We start from the raw sequence: 27,276 nt of genomic DNA on the forward strand, positions 1-27,276 counted from the left end.
ACAACATTATTTACTTGATAACAAATTGAGTAATAAAGGTTCGTGATTAAGGTGATAGTGACGATTGTTTGGGTTGTCACTAAGTGGGTCGCAGTCTTCCTTCAAGAACACGCAAAATGGAGGGTCGCGTTATCTGACCTTATCTCTTCAATCGCTTCCCTAGCGTGTGATGTCTCCTTTTATTGCTATTTTATTTATAATCACGTGTTTTAACAAATTTCCAAATAGGGGTGTTGCTTCAACATAAATTGTTCGCGTGATAAATTTGAGTTTACAGGTTTAACAATAATAAGTAGTCTTTTGAGTAAACATTATCTTGAAAAAAGTGGTAAATATAGCAAATGATGTTTGACAACTTGTTTTTACAAAAACATACATGAATTATATAGGTTAAACTTTAATATAAAATATTCATATTAAAATAGCATATCTTCAATATGAAACCGGATAACAAAGTACTGCTTCATTACTTTTTCTCTCCGTATTTGTCTGTAACAAAAGAAAATGATGGTTTTGCTCATTTTGTCCAATCCTAGCTTTGTTTAAGATATTCAAAATACGTTTGTTTTAAAACTGCTGAGTGGAAAGCTCTGTCAACAACACTAGCTTAAACTTCTAACACAACTTTAAACACTTCCTAGCGCAAACATAGCAATTCGATATTGGGGTACCGCTGGGTGTGTACAGTAAGTTTCATTGGATATTTCAAAAATATAAATTACGTTTATATGTTTATTTATGTGTTAATAATACATTAATGTTTTGGATTAAGCCTCCTGGAAAATTATATGGATTTATTCTTTTCCGCATTTTCTAGGTAATTTTATATAATATATATACTTTTATTTATTTTTATGCATTTGTTTTTTATATTCAAATTATAAAATCACATAGCAATTAAATAAGCTTTTAATTTAAATTAATGACTTCAGTAATAAAAATATTGAAGGTAAACTTATTTTTTTAACTTATACTAAGATTTTTTTATTACTAAGTATGTACGAACATTTTATACCGGAGAAAATGCTACAGTTTACGAACGAAGTTCTAACCACAATACTAACGTTTTCGCTAAATTTATTTGTTTAGATAAATAGATCCACACTGACATTACTTTTTGCCATCCTAGCTTTATTCAACTTACTTTAACTATTATTCTTTCAAAACCACTGCCTGTTAAGTTCAAACATCGGCCCTACCATCTGGCATTAGCTCAAAGTTCAAAATAACTTTAAACAAGTTGGCCTTTGGGTTACCAGTTTAAGATTACTGGTTAAGTACGGAAATTTGGATACGGTATTTCTACTTTTTTAAAGTTTATTTTTTTATGTCTTGTAATGATTCGTCTGAATAGTGGAGGTAATTTTTTCATAAATCCACAAATTTTGATTTGGGCCTGTCAAAATTATAAGTATCATTCTTGAGCACATTTTCCAGTTAATGTCCTCTAATATATAAACTTCACAGTGAAAAAAGAATTAATATTTGACTGACAATAGAACAACATTCTCACTACAATGGGATAAACAGACTTTGGCATGCTAAACCCGAACGACTGTCAGGTCTTGCCGAATGGTATTCAAAGCGCCGTGTTTTACTCGTTTTTCTTTGTCCTTCAGGAAACACTCCCAACGAATTTGTCTTTTTTATGTTGAAATGCTAACATACAAGTGTAATTAAATTAGCTTTTATTCAACAAATGGTCTACCGTAATAAAAAAAATCTTCGAATAACTTTACACCTTTCATTATCTTTTATATTATAAATGGGTGTGTTTTCCTTATAGCCTTTTTAAAATGTGTTACTGACAGATTTCCCGAAATAGCGATTTTTTATATCGGAAGAACAAAAAGAGAATAATTTATGAAAGACGTTCATTTGTCAAGGTGGGCCCAAGAGATCCACCATTTATCCTCATTTGAGGGTCTTAATATATCGTAAACATTTTATTTTCCGGTAGAACACACGCGTAAAATATTTTCCGATAAGTAACATCTCAAATGACATTCGAGTTTACTTTTTTTACAAATATTTTCCTACTTTTATTCGAAAGTAAAATTGCTAAAACGGTAATATCGTTTGTTTCTAAGGCCATTGTCAACAGAAATGTATTGATTAAACCTTTTATTTTACAAAACATCAAAAAAAGTTTTTTTTTTAGAGAGAACAGTATGTTCTGACAATTTTTTATTTGTTTGACAGCGCAATAAAAAGGTTTCTTGTACTACAGTGGTCGGGGTAATTCATAGTACAGGCTCTATAATTTATGTCGTGTCTTCAACGAAATATGAGGCCTTGCAGCTGATTGATAGCTGAGTTTTAATAGCTAATACAGGAAGGATGCGATGTGTTTCACTGACTCTTGACCATGTTCTTTAATTTCTTAATTTTTCCAATTGTTGTCCAGGATAATTTTGTAACCCAAGAGCTTCAATTATTCAACGAGAGGAATCAAGTCACCACTCATACAAACCGACACAGCATGGTTTGTCCTTTTTCATGATATGTGTAGAACTTGAGATTTGCTTAGTACGTACACTGATTTCCCATCTTTTCAAGATCATATTCATCCTTTGCAGCGACCACAATCAACAGATTATCTACAAATGCACAGACCTCGACCCCAACAGAAAGTCCAATCTGAAAAGCGTGTCGTGCAATATAATCCAAAGCCCTTCCCCACTACAAGACTCTGTACATCCATTCTCAACGCGCTTAGATGTTTTAATAGTTGGTTGAAAAGGTGAAAAAACCTATCTTTAAATAATTTTTCTAAGGTGTTTTGAAATTTTCCGGACATTTATTTTGTACTGGTTGTAAAACTCGGTATTCCGATCAGAAGCATCAAATGGGCCCGCAATCCATTAAAATCGGAAAATTTTTTATTTCAAATTTATTTTTCTATTACATTTTTTATTTGATAAAGCCCTTCAATGATGTCTCTCTGCGGAGTAAAGCCATATTGTTTTCCTGAAAGACCAAAACCAGCAAATGAATTCTCTCTATCATGAATTTTTCCAATATTTTCCCTTCATAACGGATATCTATTGTAAAAATTTTCTTCAATAGTTTCGGTTAATCCTTAAATTGCAAGGGCTCTGTTTTCTTTGCATTGCTGTAGCGCGTTTTTTATTTTTCTTATAGTATAAAGTTTATTATTAAAATTTTTAACACAGCTCTGTACATTTTGTCTATTGCTCATGCGATTTTCCTCCTTAGCATGTACATCTTTATGAACTCTCTCTCTCTCTCTCTCCCTCTCTCTCTCTCTCTCTCTCTCTCTCTCTCTCTCACACACACACACACAAGTGAACCAAAAAGTACTAATTAACTATGGTCTGAATCTCAGCAGTTTCGGAGTCATTCCCCTTTTTCTGATTTTTTAAGATTTCACGACCTTGCTTCAAATAAACAGTGATAACTCTAAAACTAAAAGGTTTTGGACAAATCCGTTGATACCATTGAAAACTACGTTACATTTTCAAAAAGATTTGATAAATAGTAAACTTGTAAACGTTAGTGAAATAAGCGTTTTAGTGGCCAGAACTTAGAAAACTATTTTTCTTTCTCAAAATTAAAAATCTTCCTATGGTGATTTTAAACTGCAATTTCCATAATTAGAGACCAGCAAATTTCAGAAAACGTACTCATTTAATGTCCTTTTTAGCGGTGTAATTGCTTTGCCAATTACGTTTTCAAATATGAAGATATTGATGAAGGAAAGGAAAAAACCGTAGTGGTAAGGTGGAAAGATTAAACAAAACATAAGGAAATGTTATTGTATTATTGGATATTATTGTCGGATTATTGTATTATTGCTGTTATTGACCTGACCACCATGTATTATTTCGTGTGGGGATTCATGAAGAGTGACGCCTGCCATACGGAAGTGCCAAACGTTGTAATTTTACAGCAACAGAGCCTGTCCTCTGCTGAAAAACTTTAACTGAAATTAAACTTTCGCGTTACAGTGGCTAATATGAGAAAACGGGCTCGTTTGGGCATTGCGGAGGGTGGAGATTATTTCGAATCAAAATTTTAAAAAACTTTAATAAATTCATTCAAATTTTCAAAAGTTTTTTTTTAGTCTTTCAACTTTACCAATCCGAGAAACAACTGTATTTTTCATTTCCTTCCTCAATTTCTTCGTCTTTAAAATAATTAATTAAAAAAGCAATTACAACACTAAAAAGGATATCAAATGGAGTACGTTTTCTAAAATTTGCTGGTCTCTAAGTTTGGAAATAGTAGTTTAGAATCACCATAGTAAATTTTTCAATTTTGATAAAGAAAAATATTTATCAAAGTTCTGTCTACAAAAACACTTATTTCAACGATGGTTACAAGTTTAGTATTTATCACATCTTATTGGAAATTTAACGTAGTTTTCAATGGTATCAACGGATTTGTCGAAAACCTTTAGGTTTTGGAGTTATCACTGTTTATTTGAAGCAAGGCCGTGAAATCTTAAAAAATCAGAAAAAAAGGAATAATTCCGAAACTGTTGAGATTCGGACAATAGTTAATTAGTAATTTTTTATTCCATTTTTAATGTAGAATCTATTGACAAAGTTTGAAATAAATCTAATGTAATTATTTCGTACGTTATACGGTCAGTTGTCAATAAAAGGCACCTTGTATAAATTGTTTAGTTTGTAAGTTTTATTATGAGAGTTTAACAACGGTTGAAAATGATGGAGATTGAGTTGATGGAATGGAATTCTCCAGTGAAAGGGGGACGGATTTCCCTGGGTGGGAGAAAATGGTGTGGGGGGGGGGTTCGCGACATCCTGGAGTGGAAGTAGGGCGATGGTGGAGAATTCCAAGCTTCTGGAAAAGTCGGCTATCGCTTGTTTCATTACATCCCCTTCGTCAGTGAGTCCCAGATGCCCTCTTTTCTGCCGACTTTAATTGCTTTTTTCCTATGCCCTGATGCAATTTTTCACCTCAAATTCCCAAATGTGTGGGGATCGTTGTGAAGTTTAACACGATTCCAACTGAATTAAGTTTAAAATCGAGTAGGATTAGTTCACATGAATATTTAATTGTGGACCAACAATAAAAATATCAGAGTTAAAGTAACTTTTATAACTATTTATTTAATAAATATACTAGAATTGCGAAATGATCCTTTCTAAAATAACAGCCGTAAAGTTTTTCTTAATTACAATTAATTAAGGTTTTCAGTTGAGATAAAAAAGTCAATGGCACGAGCGGGATTCGAACCCACGATCTTCGGCTTGATACGCCGCTGCTCTACCACTTGAGCTATCATGACCTTCGATCCCACTCGTGCCATTGACTTTTTTATCTCAACTAAAAACCTTAATTAATTGTAAGTTATTAATTGGTCGAGCGGACCACGAAATTAGTGAATTGTTAACTAAAACAATCGGGTAGATAAAATAATTATTTTTGTACAGATATAATAAAAAAAAACCAGATGGTTGTAATAGGATTAATTGTAGTAATCCGGTTCAAGTCTAATAACAACATTTGACCACAAGATCACAAGGGCCGAGAATCTTCAGTGTAAACTTTCTAGGCTCAGTGACATTGATTAATCCTCACAAACAACACTTGATTGTTATTTAACGACTAAACCCGTCAACGGTTGTTGCTTGTATTTTGTTCTTGAGTCAGCCCTATTCAAAATTCTATAGGCTTTAGTTTCAAACATTGATAGATAACTTACTTCACACATCCTAGCCTGGTGCACAAGATTAATTAGTAAAAGCCAATAAAGGGAACTTAAACGGTAAATGTTATAAATGGAAAAATTTCCAATTTCTCAAGGGTGAATGCAAATATAACTACATTTTTTTTTCCTTATGATCTTGCATATTAGCAATGGTACGAATTTTTGTGTGTTCAAATTGGGGGTTATCGGGAAAAAAGGGCCAGAGGCGATGGTGGGAATCGAACCCACGACCGCGGCGTGAGAGTCTCTCATGCTAACCACTCGGCTACCGCGGTCCCCAACTACATTTCTTCATATTCCACATGGATCAACAATGCATGAATGTATTTAATAGCGTGAATGTTTATATGAGAATACTGATTGGGGAATAATATCCACTTACAGAACTAAAAGAGGCAGAAAGAAATGGAGGGAGATAGATTGTGATAGCCAAGTTTTAGAAATAGAAAAAAATAGGGAGAGAGAGAGAGGGAGAGAAAATGAAATAAGAGAGAACTAGAGCGACAGATAGAGAAGGAGTTGGAAAGAGCTAGAGAGAGAGAAAGAAAGCTAGTGAAAAAGAGAGTGAAAAAGAGTGAAAGAAAGAGAATAAGATAAATAAAAGAAAAATAAAGAGGGAAGGAGAGAAAGAAGAAAAAACACAAAATGAAATAATAGAGAGAGAAATAGTCCTCTCGCGAGAGAGGAAAAAGAGGGCGGGAGAGGAGGGAAATGGAATAAGCTAGAGAGAAAGAGAGAGAGAGAGAGAGGAAGAGAGAGAGAGAGAGAGAGAGAGAGAGAGAGTAGTACTAATATAAATTTTGATTTGTTTCTTTTGTGCATAATGAGATTGAATGTATTTATTGGTGTGAATGTGTGAAGTGTGAAATGGCCAACATATTGCAAACTCCACCACGCTAATTGAGTGAACTGTATGTAAATAAGTAAAATTTCATTTAAGACCGAAGTGCACCTAGTGATAAAAATTTTGCTGCGTGATGTGGTCTTGTCGCGAGACGGATAATACTTCGGCTTCGGTCTGACTGTAACAACATGATTCAGGTGTTTTTCCGTGATAACTAATCAGATGGCGTGTGGACAACAAGAGGTTTGGTTGAAAATCCCAATTAAAATAAAAAAGAAACTAAATAAAACAACAATTATGCTTGTTATTATAAAAACATTAATAATGAAAGGAAAAATATTTCATCCTTCTGCATTTTTGATCGGCGCGTTAGAAAAGAAAAATCTTTTTCTTACAATTTAAATTTTAATTAGTGTGCAAACATTGTCTAGTTGTACACATCTGTAATAAATTCAGAACACTTTACGTTTAATTCTAATTAATATTAATGAATGATTTCTTCCTGTATGAGAGTGTATTTTCTTTACAGGCCGTATCTGGAGTTAGATAAAATTGCCCGATGTTGAAAGGAAAGAACACAATGCATAGAAATTGGTCCTCTCCCCGGGTCGTAAAAGTCGAAAGGCAATTTCGTCCAAAAGAACACTTTTACAGGTTGGTTTGTACGTGAATGTTGGTACGAAACGGCTTCATGTTGTTCATTATGAAATTGTCATAAACCTTTACGTTGAGACAAGCCTAAAGGCAATTATATTCGAATCGATTGGTGATAATTGTACAAGGATACATTACAGTTATGAAAGATATTACTATTATGATCACACTATTTCACATTATTAATGTTTGAACATTTTTCCCTGAAAGAACAAAAAATTTATATAAAAGGTTATTAATTATTTATTTTAAAAAATTGCAGGCCGTGACGGAGAATCGCCAAGGGTTCATTATAACAAGTAAATCTTTGCAGCTCCCCAGAGAGTGTCTTTGATGATATCTTTGTCAAACAGAATCTAAAATGCTTGTTAATAGATCTATTGCGGCTGGTGGGATTTGGTCTCCCTTCGATAATCGTCGGGTTTCTCGGGCCAGTAACTCTTCCGTTACTACGCCCAACCAGTTTTCCCCGCAAGTAATCCATGGTTTGTATTCACGTTTTGTTCCTTTAATTAAATAAACGAGAGGGCTTGTTCATTCAAAAAGCATATTTTTATATATTGACCTTTCTGACTAAGTGTATCGATATGTTATTTGATAGAAGACAACTCATTAAAAACTTATCGAATTTAGACGGATGCTGGTGTATAAAACCAAATTAAATGGGCGACTCTTGGTCCAAGAAATAATGCACATTTAAAAAAATATCTATATCAAAATTTTTAGTCAAATTACAATAGAAAAACAATAACAATACATTAAAACAACAAAATACTCTTTTTCTTACGATAATACTTAACAAAAAACACATCAAATTTTGAAAATAGAATTTTCTTTGAGTTTAAATTTATACATTTCATGTATCTCTGTAAAAACTAAATACTGCGTAAAAATTCAATAATTACAAGTCGGTATAATTATTACAAAAACAAATAAACAGTAGATCACCATCTGTATACTTCAATGTGTTATGTAAGTAGTTAAAACCGTTAGTTGTTTATCACAAATTCATTTATAACTGTAATAATGAGCTCTACAACGCACAATCTAATTTTACAAACAAAACGCACCCATATAAATATTTTTCGAATAAACAGAAAACTTTGTCAATTAATATTTGATAACAGACTTTTTCTTAATTTTTAGTTACTAAAGCAAAATTTATGAAGTCAGTATTGGTGTAATGGATAGGAAAATGTAACATTAATAACATAAAAGAAGATTCCCATAACAATTGTGGCAAATAGAAAACTGACAGTAAATCTGTGAAAATACGAGGAATTAAACTCTTTCTTAGGGTCTCTAAGACTACTTATAAAATTGGTGGCCACTACTTGCTCCTGAAATCTTATCCAATATAATTTTTCGTTGTCTGTACCGTCTTCCAGCTGTATTTTAGCTCGGAATAAATCAAACCTTTCCTTAATTTCGTTCAATTTTCGCAAAGGGGATTTTACATTTAATTTCAACAGGTCAACCAAGATACTAGCTGGACCCTGCCTGTCTCCAAATTCAGTCAATAAATGTGATTTTAATTTTTATTTAGAAATCGTGAGATGCGGTCTGGTGTGATGTAGGTTTCAGAAAAACATTTTCTTTATCGTGCCAACGTTTCGATCTTTATTGAGATCATCTTCAGGGCCTGGGATTTACAAACATTGTTTACATATAGCAATTACATTTGGATGTGGAAAAGTGAATTTATACAATGCAAAATATTTTTTTTTATATATTCAATCAATGTATTTCTACTCACTCAATGAATTTGTCTTCTGTGTAATTGTGCCATTCTTGCGTGACGTGTCGAGATTGCCAGTGAGATTTTGCTATTTTGTGTTTATATACGTTGGATTTTGAAAGGGTGGGGAAGGATGTCGGTATAGAAAAGACATTTTTGTATATGGCGTCGGCTACTTTGAGCTGAAAAGAGCCGACGAAGGGAAAAAATGTGTTGGTAATGGTTCGGTCAGATTATCCTTTCAGGATTATATAGAAAGGGATAAAATAGATTGTAGATACATTGTGATTTTAATGTTGACCAATCTTGGAAATTTAAATTTCTTAAATGTTCGTTGGCCTTATTTAGTAATTTACATTTAATATGCATAAAACATATAGTTTTCTGAGGGTCTGATATTGGAGGTACTAATTCGGAAACGATATGTTGCGCCTCTTCAACCTCCATAATAAACTGTGTTAGTGCCTTTGGGTTGCCATCATAAGTGAGGATGGCATCCAAAATAAATCTTAGTTCTGCCAAGTTAGCCATGTTAGTATTAAGAATAACAATAGTAATATTATAAAAAATTTAAACAATTTTACAATAACAATAAAAATAATTGCTAAATTAAATTGTGAAGCCAAGAGTTTTATAACATGCGATACAATTTATTTACTCACAAAATTTCAATCATTTCTGAGTAGTCGCTGATGTTCTTGAGTTGGATGTTCCCGATGAACGAGGTTTAGGATTTTCTAACTGTTAATACGGTAAAGTTCGTATTCATCGAACCCGAAAAGTGTCCTACCGACTGCGCCAGTTATGTGCGAGATTTAGACGAAAGATTTTTTTAAAAAGAATCTTTATTACCAAATAACACACAATGGTTACAGAGAATAACTTTCCTTTTCACGGTCTAGATTATTCTATAACAATTAAATATTAGGATCTTAACTGTCCGTTAACTGTCCTGTAACTAACTACGAATAACAAGCTTATCTAAAGTGAACAATTGAAAGAAGGGGCAATTGTTGAGTCCATACATTCCGAAGTACTGAGATAAGTAATGTTTAAAAGAAGTCTCGTTATTAAAACGGAGACGTAACTTATATATACAGGGTGAATTGCTACTCGTGCTACAAACTTCTCCAGTAGATTCTTCACCCTAAAATGAACAAAAAAGTTCATATTGTCCATGGTCCGATTCTCAACCATTTCAGAGTAATTTCGCTTTTTATCGATTTTGAAAGATATCACGTCCTGGCGTCGGAAAATCGTGATATCTTTTAATCTAAACATTTCTCTGAAAATCTAATAGCACCGTTGAAATTCCCGTTAATTTTTCAATAAGAAGATGACGGTGGCAAAATGTTTGGGCTAATTTTTTGTGTTTTATTTCAGCCAGAACTACAAAAAGAGTGGAAAATTGTGTAAATCGGAAAGTGTATAAAGTAATCCAGAGTTTCTAATTTTAGTCTCAGAAGGCAGCAAATTTGAGGAAAACTACCTGATTTAATAACGCTTCCAACGCACTCGTCATTTTCTTATTTAGTGGTTGTGAGACCAAGATGTTGATGACAAAAAGAGAAAAAATGGTGGTTCAAGGATTGCTAATGTTTGAGAGTGACTTGCTACTCGTGCTACAAACTTCACCAGTAGATTCTTGACCCTAAAATGAACAAAAAAGTTCATATTGACCATGGTCCGATTCTCAACCATTTCAGAGTAATTTCGCTTTTTATCGATTTTGAAAGATATCACGTCCTGGCGTCGGAAAATCGTGATATCTTTTAATCTAAACATTTCTCTTAAAATCTATAAGCACCGTTGAAATCCCCGTTAATTTTTCAATAAGAAGATGAAGGTGGCAAAACGTTTGGGTCTTTCTTCCTTGACCTTCTAGCTGTTTGTAAACTTCTTAAGCATTACATACTAAATGGGCATTAAATTAAATTAAAAAATTTCAATGGAATTATGATTTTGATTCTCTCTAAAAATTAACGGGGATTTCAACGGTGCTTATAGATTTTAAGAGAAATGTTTAGATTAAAAGATATCACGATTTTCCGACGCCAGGACGTGATATCTTTCAAAATCGATAAAAAGCGAAATTACTCTGAAATGGTTGAGAATCGGACCATGGACAATATGAACTTTTTTGTTCATTTTAGGGTGAAGAATCTACTGGAGAAGTTTGTAGCACGAGTAGCAATTCACCCTGTATAATGTATACATCCATATTTAGTGCAAAGTGTAGTTAAAATCCAAAACCCACGCTTTCTGAAAATATTTTTAACAATTTCCATGATGAAGCATAAGAAACAGGAAAAGAATTATTTATTTATACAGAAATGTTTTACACTGAATGAATTTCTTTTTTTTTTAATATTCTGAATATAGTTACACAATTATCTACTGTTAAATTTGTTACACTGTTAAATTCAAGAATTACTAATCTACTTATATATATATATATATATATATTTGCAAATATGGTCAAAAAACTGTAGCTGTCATTTCTACTCACTCTACTTGGTTTTCTGTGATCACTTACCTTTATATTTTTCCATCGAACGTTTTTCTAGCAATATTAAATTCAAAACGATTTATACGAATGTATCTCCGGGCTTGGGTCCATTATGTTAATGAGACTAATCATAGAAAATATATTAATTACTTAAATTAAGTAATATTAAACTAAATTTGCAATTTTCTTTGTTGATATAAATAACAGAGTGATTTCAAGCAGTGTTTGCAGCGGATTGAGAAAAGGTGGACTCTATTGATAAAGTATTTTAGACCAATGGGTTAACAAGTAAGCAACACCTACAGTTTGGTTTCTATCGAGCTCACAGGTCTCACCGGGCAAAATAATTGATCACTTTCAACCACCTGTTCGCTAAGACCAACTCAAACAGTTTTAAATATAAAAGTGGAAATTGGTTGATTAGAACGCCAAAAGGATGAATCGTGTGGTTTAAGTCCAAGACGTACTTAAAGCCGGCAGCCGGGTGGGAAAGCAAACATGCAAATCCTGAACGACCGTAAACGGCGTAAACAGGCGAAATTATGCTAACAAGTGTGATTTGCATTTAATTTTCTTGCGAGCCGTGTCTGTACTGGGATGAACTCAAATTTGCAGGGTGAGCGCCAATTTTTTTTCTCGGAATTCGATTTCGCTAACTTCTGTACTTGGTGGAATAATAAAAAAAATGTTTGTAATACGTTAATTGAACCGAGCAGAATTATTATTACGAATCATTTATTAATATTATAAAAATACTAGAATGATCTAAATTGTTTAACTTATTAAATGAAATGGTAATTTTTATAAGACAAATTTTATGCTTGGATTCTCAAGTGTGTAAAGTCAAAATTTAATAGTCCTGTGTGTAAAGAGCTTACTTTCCTGGATCTGAATTTCACTAAACCGTTGAATTGGAAAAAAAAGTATTTTATATTAAAATTATTATTACATTTTATTATATATATTATTATATTTTGTTATTTGTATTATATTTACAGTAAATAAAAAAGAAGCAATTACGACAAATCAAACTTTCGCCATTCTCGACCAGCAATCATCCAACTTAGCCACGCTCACTTGAACACTCTTGGGCAATTGCTTTCAACTCAACATTACCAGAAATCAGAGGTCAAAAATTGTACAATTTTCAGTTCAATTACTGGAACAAAATTTGGCAAATAGGCGTAAACGATCGATTTTTTACGTATAAATCGAAAAATTGCACATTTGAATAAGTTTAAGCAAGTAAAGCCCTCCAAATCCATGAAAACATTACAGTATACGTTTGCAAAACATATCAAAAATAATGACATTAATAACTTTTCTTCTCATAGTTTATGGTTTTTTGCGCTAATGAACAACCCCGCGTTATAAATTTGTTCAGTAATCACTGTGAGACTTAACAGCGTAACACGTTCACCCCCTTTAAATAAATCCTTCTATTGAACACACGCAGTATTCTTTACAAAGAAGGCTTTGAAAGGAATTACATCATGCTTCAACTTCATATCTACATGTAACATTATTTTACAATTGAGTCCGAAATTAACCAGTGAAATTATTTACCCTGAAAAATGAAATAAATGGTTAAATAAATAATCGTAAATAAGTAGGTTAAAAAAGGAGAAAATAAGTAAACGATTGGGAGATCCTTCACCTTATTTAATTTATGTGCATTTAAAATATCTAAAAAAAAAAAGTGTATTTATACAATAATTTAAAAGCTTACAGTCTAAAAATGTCTGAGAAACGTGAATAATCAAAAGCAGGTTTTGGCAATAAAAAAAATTTCTACAAGTGTTGAAGAATTAATTTTGACGATTAAGAAAAGAAATATTCCAATGTTAGTCTGTGGTTGTTAAACTCGCCGCAATACTTCTATTCTTGACATAAATAATAAATTAATTTGTTCGGCCCTCGAGGCCTGCCAGATAAAAAAACTTGAAAACGCTTTAATTATCCCCGCTGGGACAAAAAATGGAAGGAACGAAAGGGTGGAATCTTATTTCTTGTTCAAAGCAAACCAATTAGGAAAAGTCAGTCGATTTCCTTGCTGCGATAACAAAAGAATAAGGCGTTTGGTAGAAAGGCTTGCCTTATTCCGGGAGGTAATTGGACGAGGCCTTCTGCTCAGTCCGCATATCGCATTCCAGCAGGTCCGAGCTTACTTGACGGGCAAATGTTATGAAATTCAGCAAAGGAAACTGTATTGCCAACGAAAGACAACAGTTTAAGGTAAATAAATATTTATGCTAATGTGAAACGTCTTAAACCATAGCTGGTGTAGACGGTTGAACTTCTTACCCAACATTCCTATTTTTTTTTTTTTTTTAATTAAAACACAATAAATAAAGAATTTTCATTTTTGATGGTTTTATAATTCTTCATGTTAGGTAGAGTATGCTGATGAATGAACAATATTTTGTGGGTGGGGAGGGGTTAGAAATTGCTCACCCCCTCACCACCAAAAAACTAAAAATAAGACGATTGTGGCAATATTTGTGGTTACATATAACATTTATTTCATGCATTTTTTCACACTAGATGCCATTTTTTATGTACAGAAACCTTATCATAGTTAATTCTTTATAGAGAACATCATGCATAGATTGAGTATTCTTTTCACTATTTAAAGACTAGTTCTAAAAGCTACTTATTTGTGGTTAACGATTTTAATTTGTTTAGAAAACGACTGGGGATAGATTGCTCCGTATTCTTCAAAGACAAAAGTTAACTTTGAGGCCAATTTACTTACTGCTGTCTTTCCCACGTCAGCCTCATTTGTTTCAGACTCTGAAACAAACAAAAATTTTCCTTTTTAAACTCTTTAAGTAAAACAACAGTTGAAATAATCTATACTAGGAATATTTGGTTGAAAATATTGTACGGTGAATGTATTTTTTTTTACTTTGCTGGGATAGAGAGAATTATTCAAAAATATGCCAGCAAAGCACACTACTGAAAAAAAATTTAATGCAATTTTAATATGATTTTGTTGACTGATGATTTAATTTTTTTAATAGAAAGAGAAACATCAATAGGAATATACACTTAGATACATGTCAATAAAATAAGTAGATAAAAAATACATACACACACACTGATTAATGTATAGATAAACAAAATGAAAGCATGTGAAACTTGTATATAAACTATAGATATAGAAAAATATTGATGTTATTTATAAATAATCAAAATATTGAAGAGATTGTCTTTGTTTATTATTATTCAAATCAAATCAAACCACTTTATTTAAACGTAAAAAAAGTGTAGTGCAATATATTAAATATATGTGAGTGTACATAGTGCTTAAAAATTAATAGTTGTTACTAAAATTAATTAAATGACGCCACATCATAAGGATCTAGTTCAAGAAGCAAGTTATAGATATTCTTTAAATACCTGGTGTGTTTTTTTATTATTGATTTTATTTCATTTTTTACCTTGTGCTTCCATAGTAGTCATGGAAATATACAAATGACGAACAAGACAACAGTTTACGATAAATAAATATTAATGCTAATGTGAAATGTCTTACAGCATAGTTGGTAGAGTGTAGACAGTTGGAACTTCTTGCTCAACTTTCTTCCATTTTTAAATTACTATTTAATAAATAATGAATTTTCAGTTTTGAAGACCTTATGATATTTCATGTCAGGTAGAGTACGTTGATGAATGTAAAATTGCTTGGTGCGGAAGAGTAAGAATTTCAAGGAGCGACGGTGGGAATCGAACCCACGACCGTTTTGAGGCGTACTGCTCCGCTCCGAGGACCCGACATCCTCAGAACACACACCCAATACCAACCTCGGATACCCCTTTCTATCCTATACCATTATCCCGCAGCGATAAACAAAGTGTAATAGACATTTACAAATTTCTACTTAATAAAAAGCAAGGTTTATAGTTTACTATAAAATGTATTCTGTCCAGCAAAATTTTTCTCTTCTCGCCATATCTAGAGCAAGCCATCGTGTTCCATATCCTCAATGGTGTTGCATGTTCGTCATAATTACTCCTGCGCTGTTTTATATTTTGCAGGTACACCCCATATATTCTCACATGTTTAACAGTCAAAACGAAGCCTATAGTGATGTTACACACCCAAAAACTCGTGTGGTCTACAATTGCTAATTGCCCAGCCAGAACAGTGAAGAAGGAATTTCCAAGCTTTTGGGAGTTTTTGTCCTTTTGAAGATTACACACGACAATTTAGAATGATTCAAGTTAATCTTTCTTAAAGAAATCATTCGCTTCGTCTATCAAATATTTGAGATAATGAGCTAGGACATTGGAGTCATCATCATTACCTATGAAGTTATGGAGGCACTGAAGTATGAAGGCAGGTCGTTAAAATAGAGCAAAAACAACAGTGGACCTAGTATGCTTCCTTGAAGTACTCTTAGATTTTTCCTGGTATCTAACCGCGTGGAGCCATTGCCAGCATAAGATCCACCTAGTTCAACCTTCAATTTTACTGATAAGAATATAATAATAAACCTGGTTTAAAACTACAGATAAAAACAGAAACCTTCAAACTGCATAGTTCAAATCAGAGTACACATCATTAGTTTTTCATTATTCAATTAATATTAACCTAATCGACTGAGATAATGTTGTGTAATAATGTTTTTCTATCTTCTATTCATATTTTTTTTAAATTAATTAATAAACAACTGAAAGACCTTGTATTAGGATTCTTTATGTTGTTTTCGTTTTTGATATCTATCATAATACATTTTGTGATGTTTGTTCATTTATTGCAAGAATAAAATTATATGAATGCATAAAGGGTTTCTTTTACCAGTGTTTTTGTGATGTTTTTTTTATCTTGATATTTTTTCAACTTTTCCTAAGATTATAATTCATCTTATTGATTATTAATAATAGTTCAACTCTTTTTCAAGCAGCCGAGTTATTAAGCACATAAAAGATTAATTGCAACGGATTTCAACCGCAACCCTTAAACCGCCGCCATCAGCTAAGCGAAACGCTTCGAGGAAGTAATCGACATACACTTGATACATTACTGTAATAATTTAGTCGTTATTTCAATTTACTCACGGACTGTCTTGTCGTCTTGTCTTTTCGAAATATTATATATATTGGGGGGAGGGGGGGAGTTACTTAAAAAGTAAAGTGCAGTTTATTATTCCGCTTATATCAGAAAAACCTTTTATCTTGAATGTAAAGTATGAAGGAAATTCAAGCCCCGTTATTAGCAATGGGTTGTTAATAAGCAATTCTAACGGTTTAGTCTCTTTAACCCTTTCTGGGTCTTTCCATTAGTAGCTGCTTAAATTACAATATTCTGAATATTAATATTATTATCATTTTAACATTAAAGTCAATTGTGTTGGAAAAATATTACAGTTATTTTCCGTTTAAAACCATACTGCTGCTGTATTGAGCATACTAGTCATTTAAATGTTAACAATTTATTAATCAATTTACAAAAAGTGTTTATATGTTTTTATAAAATTGATTTAACTCTCTGGGTTTTTAAAATATCACAGTGATCTCGTAGAGCTAGGAAACGTCAGGAAAATAAGGATGAATGGTTTGGCATCTAGTACACTTGGGTTTCAATTTAGGATTACTCACATTGCTTTCTGGGCTTGAGGATTCGAAAGGCCCCGTGAAGAAATACAATCCAATGTGTAACGGCAACGTCTATAAATGAGAACTCTTGGCCAGATCAAATTGACCAAATTACAAACGTTCTAAATTGGATTATCTTCCAATGAGGGAACACGTGTTAGAACGTGTCGAAGCGTTCAGTCCGGATATTGTTTCAGCCTGGGGGTTTCACAACCCATTACGAAAACAGTGTATACCATATTTACTCAATGAAAGTGCTTTAATAGATCCACGTAAAATTTTAAACAACGGCAAGAAGTTGATTCAATTATTTTAAAATTCAACAGTGGCGTTAAGTCTGAAAAAACTATTTGAAAATAATATGCACTGGTAGTTATTTATTAGTATAATAAATAAATATTAGTATAATAACTGGAAACTAAACGCCATATCCCTCGCACTGAGCATGATAAAAAATAAAAACGACAACTCTTTTTTGTTATGTACCGATTCGCTCAGTGCGGTCCAGAAGCTCAGGAGAAGAGCCTCCGTGGACCCCTTAATAAACAAGATAAAAGAACAGTTAAAAGGGATCGATGCAGTTGGGAAGAAGGTCGTGTTGGCATGGGTTCCCGGCCACATAGGGATAGCCGGGAACGAAGAAGCAGACAGGGCGNCATTCTAGAATATCAACGTAGTATATATCTGAAATCAGAGAGTCAGTAACCAGATCGAGATGCTCAAATGGCTGCAGTTTAAAACAAAATATGCGCGAAAGGAAAGAAAAAGATGGAAAACACGTAGATGGCCGGCGATGACCTCAGCTGTTTGTTGGCCCATAAACTTCCCACTTATTATTATTATGCACTGGAGAAACTTCGCTTCTGGAAAAGTTCAAATTTGATATCAAGAAGATTAAATATTTAATATAAATATAATTTTTATATTTTTAATTGAAGCTGCAAATAGGGTGTCCTGTTTCTATAACCGGTGGAAACTCAAAATTTCCCCAAAACTGAGTTCATACTTTTTACCAGGAGTCGCCCTATCTTTAGACTCCATGTATATGTAACAGCTTGCAAATTCCATGGGATGAAAAATCAAAGACATAGGCGTCATTTTGGACAGCAAGCTCAATTTCTCTAGTCACGTAAATGAAATCATTAATAAAAGGAAGGTGGCTACGAGGCACCTATTTTTGTTGTTTTTTTTGTAATTTTCCACGAGCACAATATTGTTAAAACCTCTATATTTAGACTAGGGATCAAATAGATCAATTATTGTAACGGGATGTAATAGTACCCCGCCACTTCCCCTGAAACTTGGAAGAATATGTTCTATGTTATTACAAATATATCAAATCAAATCATATAGTTTTATCCATGCCTATACTGTAAATAATGAATTCTGCTATGGCTTTATGATGGTTTTTGCTCATTGCAATGACTTTTTCAATAAAAAGTTAGTCGTTAGAGTCTTAATCTACCTCCAAATCAGACGAACAAAATGTTTTTTACAAAATAACTTTTTTTTCGTTATAAAATTATCATTCTCGACTTATTGTTTTAATTATATCAAAATTTGTTTAAAGAAGTACAGGTCAATATGAAAAATAGGGCATCAATTATGCAGTGAAAATTACATATAAAAAGTTTTGCAAAAAATACACAATTTTTAAAATCGTTAATTACAGAGAGCTCTGTATAATTTTTAATGAACAATTATAGTAATTAAGCTTAAAGTAGATTCATGAAATATTATAAAACAAGCTTCAAAACGGCTTTGGTCTTACTTTGCTTGACAAATTTGTAAACTTATGCTTGAAAATTCTCTCTGTAAATTCTACACTGAATTTTAACACCAGATTGATTATTATATGAATGAAGTAGAATTAAACCACGAGTCTGTCAAGACAGCGGTACAGCCGTCAAAAAAGTCAGAATAAAAGGTTTCTTCTTCGAATTAGTAGGACTTTTTGCTACCCTGTAAACAGACTTTAAAAGCAAAGTTAAACTTACATGCGAGAGTTACTTAGGGGACTTTCACCTGGTGCTGTTTCCGGACAATAAAGGTGTTGTATAAGTGTCGTGATATTTGTTTTTCAAAACAAAAAAAGCCTTTTATTTCAAAGACATGTTTTATTTATATTCGAAACAATGGGAAGGAAAAAGAGTGGGCGGAGGCTTCCCTACACTCCTTGAGGCTACCAAATAATGAAAGAGAAAAAGAAATGCGTTGTATGAATATTTTATTTTAAATCCAGTTTTTTATCAATTACTACATTATTATAATGTTTTTTACAAACGACTCTCGTTAAAAAAAAGTCAAGTATAAAATAAATTCAAGAAAAAAATTTTCTCATAATTACTATGTTTGAAATGTTTCTTTTACATAGATCTAACAAGGAGAAGTATGGAGGTCAGTTCACTCCCAGGAGCCGAGAAATTCATTTTTGTTAAAAAAATTCATTATCAACAAAAAAGGATAATTCTTAAATATTAAAAGTGGAACAACCTCATTCAAGCAACTTCAATGTTGTGCTTATATTTAAGCTATTTTACTAAAAAATAAAAAAAAAGATCTTAAAAAAAACAAAAAACAGCCTTATGTTATGGATGCTGATAGCTTTGAGAAAAAGCCCGTTTATAAGTATGTCGGATTCGAATGCAAAGCCGCAGGATTCGAACCTCAGACTTTTACCTTAAAGTGATGAGCACCATGTCAATCCCTAAACGGTTGCGGCCAACAAAATTATTTGTAAAAGTAACTTACATGTTTTTAAACATAGTATGTAACATTGTATAAAATTAGATAGGATGTTCAAGTAGTTACAAATACAAAAATAGTATCTCTAGTAGTAATATATACCAAAAAATATTTTATTGAAAAAATAATTTGCATTTGTTTTAAGTACCTAAAAACTAAAATAAAAAATGGACATTTTTTAGCTGGTGGTTGTTAACAATAAATTAAGAAAATAATAAGCACTATCTGATTAAAAGAGATAAAGTACCGAAAAACGCTTCCACTAAAGCAGACAATTTAAGTGCCCCATTATTTTTATTTATAACAATAAATTTTTATTGCAATAAAAAAGACATTTGGCTGGATTCACCGGGGTAGTTTTCTTGTTCTGTATTTTCTTAAAAATTTCTAACACCTCTGGATTTTATTATAACATCCGGTAGAAAGCGTAATATTTCTTTTGTCAGTTTTTATCAACAAACGTTGATTTCTATTTAAATTTTTGTAAAATAAAAAGGAATATGAAATGAATAATAATTTCTTAAACGGTTTATTTTATATCTCCGGTTATAATTTATTTAAGGAAGCCAAAGTTGGTTAAAAAAATCAGGGTTTTTTCGAAAAACCGAAAATGGTTATAACTTTGTAACGACTTGACGATATTTTACTGGACAATTTGTCTTGTTATTTTCAAAAGTTCACGAGTTATCTTGCGCCTACCTGAAATTCTACCTATTGAGTAATTCATTGTTGTATAAATAAGTAATCTGGATCTTTTGCCAACCAAACATGAACAGTAAGCCAAAATATAAAACGCCATTCTGGAAAAAAAACTTTGTACTACTTATTTTAAAATAATTGTATCTATAGAAACCCTTAACCGATTTGGATAAAAAATCACATCTTTTTTCTCAAGAGAAATTATTTTCTAGAGTATTATAATATGGAGAAAAATAAACAGGGGGTATATATATNAAATGTTGATTGTGATTTTTACTTAAATAAATAATAAATTGTTATTAAATAAATCAGACCGGAGATTAAAAAAAATGAACGTTTTGGGATTTTTGTTTTCTCTATTTTTTGCTTACAACAGACAACCAAACATCGACAGTAGGCCAAAATATAAAACCCCGTTCTCAAAAAAAAAAAACCCATACTATATTACAATAATTGTATCTATAGAAATCCTTAACCGATTTGGATAAAAAATAACATTTTTTTTCTCAGGAGAAATTAATTTCTAGAGTATTAGAATATGAAGCAAAAAACTGGGGTAGTATATGAAAAAAATGTTGATTGTGATTTTTCCTTAAATAAATAATAAATTGTTACTAAATAAATCAGACCGGAGATAAAAATAAAACGTTTTGGGATTTTTGTTGATTTCCTTCTTATCTTTCTCAAAAGCTTGTTGACATAGGCTCCCAGAAGAGAAATGCAGCTTTTTCACTGTTGTAATAACGTTGTTGGATTAAATCCCCGAGGGGTTATGAATTTTAAAGTGGAACACGGGAAATCGGAAAAAATATACTCGGCTGATCCAGCCATAAAATGTCTATTTTTCGTTTGCTATAAAAATTTGTTTGAACAGCTTTTAAGGGTACTTAGCGCGATTTTTTTTCAAAGGCTTTCTTTGTCAGTAGCTTAAAATATCGTATCTTTCAAATTTCCTCTGAACACAACGCCTCTATATTATTAACAAAAATAAATTATCAAAACTTTTAGTTGAATTGCAAAGTTTAATTTTGGATTTTAGTATAAGTAACAGTATGTTTAAAATACAGGATATTTTAGAATTTCTTCTTAACACAACACCTCTATCTTGAATGCATTAAAAAAAAACTTGTATACACGAAATAAGTAATAACCCTAATAAATGCCTTACGGGGATAAAAAGAGAAAACAAAAGCAAGAAACAACATTAACCCAGTGAAACGAAGAATAATTGCCCATTCGAAAAGCTTGTAAAACGGTTTACGACTTTTATAAATCGGGTAGTTTTCTGAAATTCTTTTTTTCACAAGTTCTTTTATTTGTTTAGGCCTGTGTGCAATTTTATGCCATTCCCATTTAAAAGCGGAGTGTGAAAATCGGCCGCCAAAAGGAAAATTTCAAACACCGGAGGATTAAATTCCAGTAATTATTTCCAACCAAATGACCCCTGACCCTTTATAATTAACGCGGAACATCACATTTACTTAGTTGAAAACTGCATTAGAAACTTGGTTAAATCAATGTTTAAACCCTATTTTCAAGTGGGTTATAAACCAACGCGTCCCTAATTATTTTCTCGGCTTGAGTCACGCCTTATCATCTTAATTAAAAACGATGCAACTATTTTGATTATACACAATCTGTACAAATCTTTCGAGAAAAAAATTTCCTTCACCTATGATGTAATTTTAGAATTAAACGTGATTATACACGTAAACTCGAAAAAGAAAGTATAGTTCGCGAATGACAAAGCAGTCTGAATATTTTGTGAGGAAAATATATTAGGCCACTTACAATATATACTAAAGCAGTAGTCGGCAAACTAGTCATCCTTAAGAGCCAAATATAAACAATACGAAATTGAAGTTTATTCAAAGAGCCATTTTTTTAAACTTAAGCTTTGCTTTAGTAGAGACATTTTTATGGATATAATTAAAATTAAAAGTACACTCTTGAGCTTGCTTTTTCTGAATATGTCTTAGTTTAACTAACGGTACATTAAATAAAACTTCGCATCATTTTTCTATAAAGATAATATTTATTTAAATATATAAAAAGGTATCCTTAAAAAAACTACAAATACTCAACTAATGTGAACAATGGCCATGCATTTCCTTGAAAAGTAATGGTAAGTCAGGTATGTTGTTTTTAATTTTAGGCACGATTCCAAGTTCTCATCGATAAGCGATTTCTTGATCTACTCTTGATAAAATTCATGCTTGAAAATTATTTTTTGCGTAAATATGTAAACCCTAATAAGGAAAGAACAGCAAACTTTAGTTTCTTCACGTGATCATATGCGCCAGGAATACAATCCCAGATTATTTAAAAATCAGCATATCTTCCCTCTCCAGATCTTTCAAAGCAGACCACTTGTGCTGTAAACTTAATTCACATGTATTTTTCTCCAATAGCTGTATATCGGCATAAAGACGCTCGAATTTTGAGCTCCAAAATTCTTTATTTTTTAAATCCAGCAACTGCATTTCAAAGCTGCCAATAGCAATATTAAAAGGCGAAAAATTAATTTTTCTTACCGTGGCATTAAGAGGTTTTATAACAAAGGCTAACGTAGCTTTGTTGTTTCTAGTCTTTGAGCCTGCTGAGAAAAGATTCCTTCATATTTAACAGTGTTGTTCTGAAATAGCAAATGTCAATATTAGACTTATTTTCTCGACAATATTTCAATAGTCATGGAAAGTGAATTAGAGTTTCTCTTTCAAAATTTTCGACAAATATCAACAATTTGTTTTCAAATGTAATTACTTCTTCTAACATCGAAAAAATTGTGTTTCCTTTCCCTTGTAACTTGCGATTAAGCTGATTTACATGAGAAGTAACGTCGACCATGAAATAAAATTTCTCGATCCTCAGATCGTTCGATAGCTCTGCACTCTTCTCAAGAAGAAATGTTTTATTTCAGTAAACGGTGAAGCGAAACGTTTTAAAACGTTTCATCTCGATAACCAACGAAACTTGTTATGCAGCAGAAGATCTGCATACTCACTCTCTACCTCAATTAACAATTTTTTTAAATTGGCGATGGTAAAGAGCTTTCGCTACATTGGAATTGATAATCTTAATCACCAATACTATTACTTTGCAAATTTTTTCAGGAAATGTCTGCACACATAGTGCTTCCTTATGAATAATACAATGGTAAGTAAGTATCTCGTGATTAATTTTTTCTTTAAAATAGCGACAATCCCTTTTCTTGCACCTGTCGTACTTTTCGCTTCGTGTCTCCACTAAACATTTCGTGAAAGAGCCGCAGCCAAGAAGTCAAAGACGCGCCTGCGACTCGCGAACCGCGGTTTGCCGACCACCACTGAACTAAAGGTTTATTTTCCCCAGTTCAGTCACAGGGTTATTAAGTGATCAAGTTGGTGAACGGTATTTCTTGATCTTTTTGACGTATTTAGTGGATTGTGAAAAGTAGCCTTGGATCTTGCTCACTTCTATCGTCTATTGGGACTGGGTCCATCCGGCTGTTGGAAAAGTTAAAAAAATCTCCTACCGAATGATTTATAGTATTACTCTGTATTAAGGACCGATTACCCGTCTCCCTTGTGACAAAAAGTTAGAAACTTTTTTTCCGGCCAGGGGTATATTTTGTGCGTTGAAAATTCGTTGCAGGGACGGTAGATATTGAAGGCAGGCGTTTGGCTTTGTGATTTCGACCGAGGAAATATAATTTCACGCTTAATCAAATTGTTTCCTGATTGATGATTTAGTTAAGCAGGTGAAATCAGGCTTGATCACATGTGCCAATTGCTGTCAAACATTCAATTAATTATTCAAAAATCTCAACGCCGGCCTGCAATAAAACGTTGATCTACAAGTCGTAACAATAAAAAAATTTTATTGACACTAGGGTACATAGATTTTTGCAAATAACTCGAAACTCCAAATTAAACCCGTTTGCATTGAATTCAACGGTAAAAATCGTTTTAAAAATGTGCAATGACGAGAAGTCATTTGAATTGGTCAAGCCCTCACTTGGAAAGTTAATCAAAACATTTATTCATGAGAAAATGACAAAATTAAAAAAAAAGATTACGTGACTTGGGTCATTTTCCCCAAAAATAGGTAGAAGTTAAACTCACTCTTTATATGCTAGTCAATTTTTCATATATTACTTTTTGACCTAGTTTTAACAAAAATATTTCATTAAAATTGGTGATACCACGCCAGTAACCAATCTTTAGATCAATGTAATACACTAATTTTATTATAAGATAAAATAAAATTGTCTTGAAGATTATTTTATGATAACTACTTTAACTGCGATAGAACGATAGTAAAAGGTAAATAATTAATTATATAACATCGGTTTAATTGATACAAAAACTGGATTTAAAATACACTTATTCCAAACGAAGTGGGTTATTAGAATAACTGGTTATAACAATTTGACGAGTCAGTATGCATGTTGTTTGTTTACACTGACAATGAACAAATTCGAATGAAATAAACTTTTTCTCTCTAGCTGTGTAAAATTTGACAGAAAAGTAAATAATAAAATATTTTGGAATAGCGATACTAATATTTCTTCTGGTGTGTTTAACCATGCTTCCGTTTAAAAAATCATGTTTTACCATGCTAGAAACATTTCGTACAGAGGAAATTATCATTTCCATCAAATATCCTTTTTTCATTAATAAAAACTGTATGCGGGTGCATGTGTGTGTTTGTGTGTACTTGCTCAACTGTGATTCAAAATAAATTTAGATTTTAACGTAACAACTATAAAAATAAAGTTATAAATTGCCTTTCCGTGTTGAAATAAGTAAGTTTATTAAACCTAGACGTGCGTAAAAATAAAATTGGTTTTTCTTCTAAACTGCCTTTGTCTTCAACATAAATAAACCATAGGGAAATTCCAACGATTTTATTATATAATTTATCGTGTATTCACTTTTATATTTTATTTTTATTGTCTTCTACTTTAGTCTTTACCATTTAACCATTTAGTTCCTCCGAAAAATTTATTTTATGCTCAACAAATAACTAGAAAGCATGAGACCGAGAATGTACCCTTGAGGGAAATCACCGATCGTGTTAAAGCAGACTGTGATAAAGGGATTAAGTTTGTTATGTAGGCAGAAATGAATCAGTGATAAATTTATGTTTAATTATTTAATACAATTCAGGTATGTTTTTGCTATTAAAACTAATAAATTGTTATTTTTTAAACGGTCTTTGATGTGTTTAAAAGCATTCTGGAAAGCACATCGTCACACATTAATGTCATAGGGCAATTGCAAGAATTTAACATTTTTAATTTCATTGAATGAAAATTTATTCACTTTTATATTTTATTTTTAATGATGTCTATTGATGCATACGTTAAGTACATAATTTAATTATTCTAATTGCACGGGATGTATAAAATTCCTTTTGAAAAATATTCTGTTAGAATTACTTTATCCCTTTTAGTGGGTATTAACACCAATAAAGAGAAGATTTTATTTATTTATTCATTCATTTGAGTTACAAGTCGGATTTTAAAGTTTTCGAAAGGCGTGGGAGAAAAGTTTTAGAACTTGTCCCTCAAGGGGGTTTAATGAAAGCTTTAATGCTTTAAGAGTCACTTCCGTGACCTGTTTCCCTATCGGCTGAATTATACGATACTTCCAAATGGATTCCGAGTTCTAATGCTAAATAAATCCCGGGACCAGTTTGACCTGGAAACGCATTGTTCCAACTTGGAGGAACTTCCATAATTTACAAGATATGAGGGCTGGACTTTTTGTACCACTCTCTTTCTGGTGTCCACTGGGGGAAAACTCAGTTTAAAAAGACAAGCCGTCTTCGCCTTTCATTTTGTCGAAAATTCGTAAGACATTTTGTTCTCGATATTTCTCCAATTCAAGTTTGCACGGTTCGTCCGTCGGGTGGCTTTTTCAGTTGTAATGTCTGCGAAAGTTGTCGAAGAAAAGAGAATTTTGAGAGAAAAGTCATTTTTGTTTTAATTTCCTGCCCGAAAAGAGATGTCTTTTCATCATTTCTGAAACGTTGCGATGGATTATTTTTAACGATCCTTGATTTCCATAGTTCTAACGCTGCTGTAAACGGAAGATAATTGGATTACTCTTCCGGAATAAGCGAGGCTTTACACCGCACCGTATCAAAGAATACAATATTTTACAATCAGCAAATTTTACAACTTTTCTTAATTGTTCTGAATGTTCAAAAGCTAAAATAATTTCTTTTTCTAATAACGCTTGTTGAATCACATAAAAATGGTTTTAATTTAACTACATAATTTTGATGGTACGTTTTCCATAAAGCACTTTAATGAAGAAATAAATAATCAGCCATAACTAAAACCGTATCAGGCCCATTAACTGTACATTATATTTCTCTAATGTATATCCATACGAGTAAACATTGGTTAACAGTTTGGCTATACAAACATTTATTATTTTATTTAATAAAACTTGGTACGGTAATAAATAATTTGAAGGTTTTTTTAGCAAATGGAAACTTTTTAAATTGAAATATTTATGCATTTTCTGGAATACAGATTGATCTACGATAAAATTGTACTTGGAGTTGAGGCGAACAGGTATCAACAGTGAAATTTGAAACTAGTAAAGCCTTGGATCCAGCACCATCGATTTTACGAGCTAAGTTCCATCCAATTGAAAAAAAATGCAAAGTAAATACTCTAAAAAGATTAAGAGGTGCACAGACATATTTTCAGACAGCCGAGCAGCGCAACGGCCATAAACCGTTCCACCTTCAATTCAAACCTTGTCTTCTAATGCCTAACATGACAACTC

General features: G+C 32.1%; 1 protein-coding gene across 7 annotated transcripts in view; it reads right to left on the bottom strand.

The window, feature by feature from the left end:
- The window catches only part of LOC106670654 (calcitonin gene-related peptide type 1 receptor-like), a 149,003-nt gene that overhangs the window by 92,786 nt on the left and 28,941 nt on the right, over nt 1-27,276 (bottom strand). For 2 of the 7 annotated variants that reach the window (XM_024226599.1, XM_024226600.1), the window contains exons 2-3: nt 23,026-23,126; nt 14,202-14,239 (exon numbers count right to left, since the gene is read on the bottom strand). Coding sequence is in view for 1 of the 7 variants with exons in the window: in XM_024226598.1 (XP_024082366.1) it covers nt 14,202-14,239; nt 20,492-20,519 (66 nt within the window). In the remaining 6 variants the exon portion in view is untranslated. Of the gene's footprint in view, nt 1-9,599; nt 9,759-14,201; nt 14,240-20,491; nt 20,565-23,025; nt 23,127-27,276 lie in introns of those variants that run through there. The other 5 variants (XM_014401176.2, XM_014401184.2, XM_024226602.1 and 2 more) reach the window with 3 other exon arrangements.

Source organism: Cimex lectularius, unplaced genomic scaffold (assembly GCF_000648675.2).
Source record: "Cimex lectularius strain Harlan isolate CLEC.00 unplaced genomic scaffold, Clec_2.1 scaffold85, whole genome shotgun sequence".
Classification (NCBI taxonomy): Eukaryota; Metazoa; Arthropoda; class Insecta; order Hemiptera; family Cimicidae; genus Cimex; species Cimex lectularius.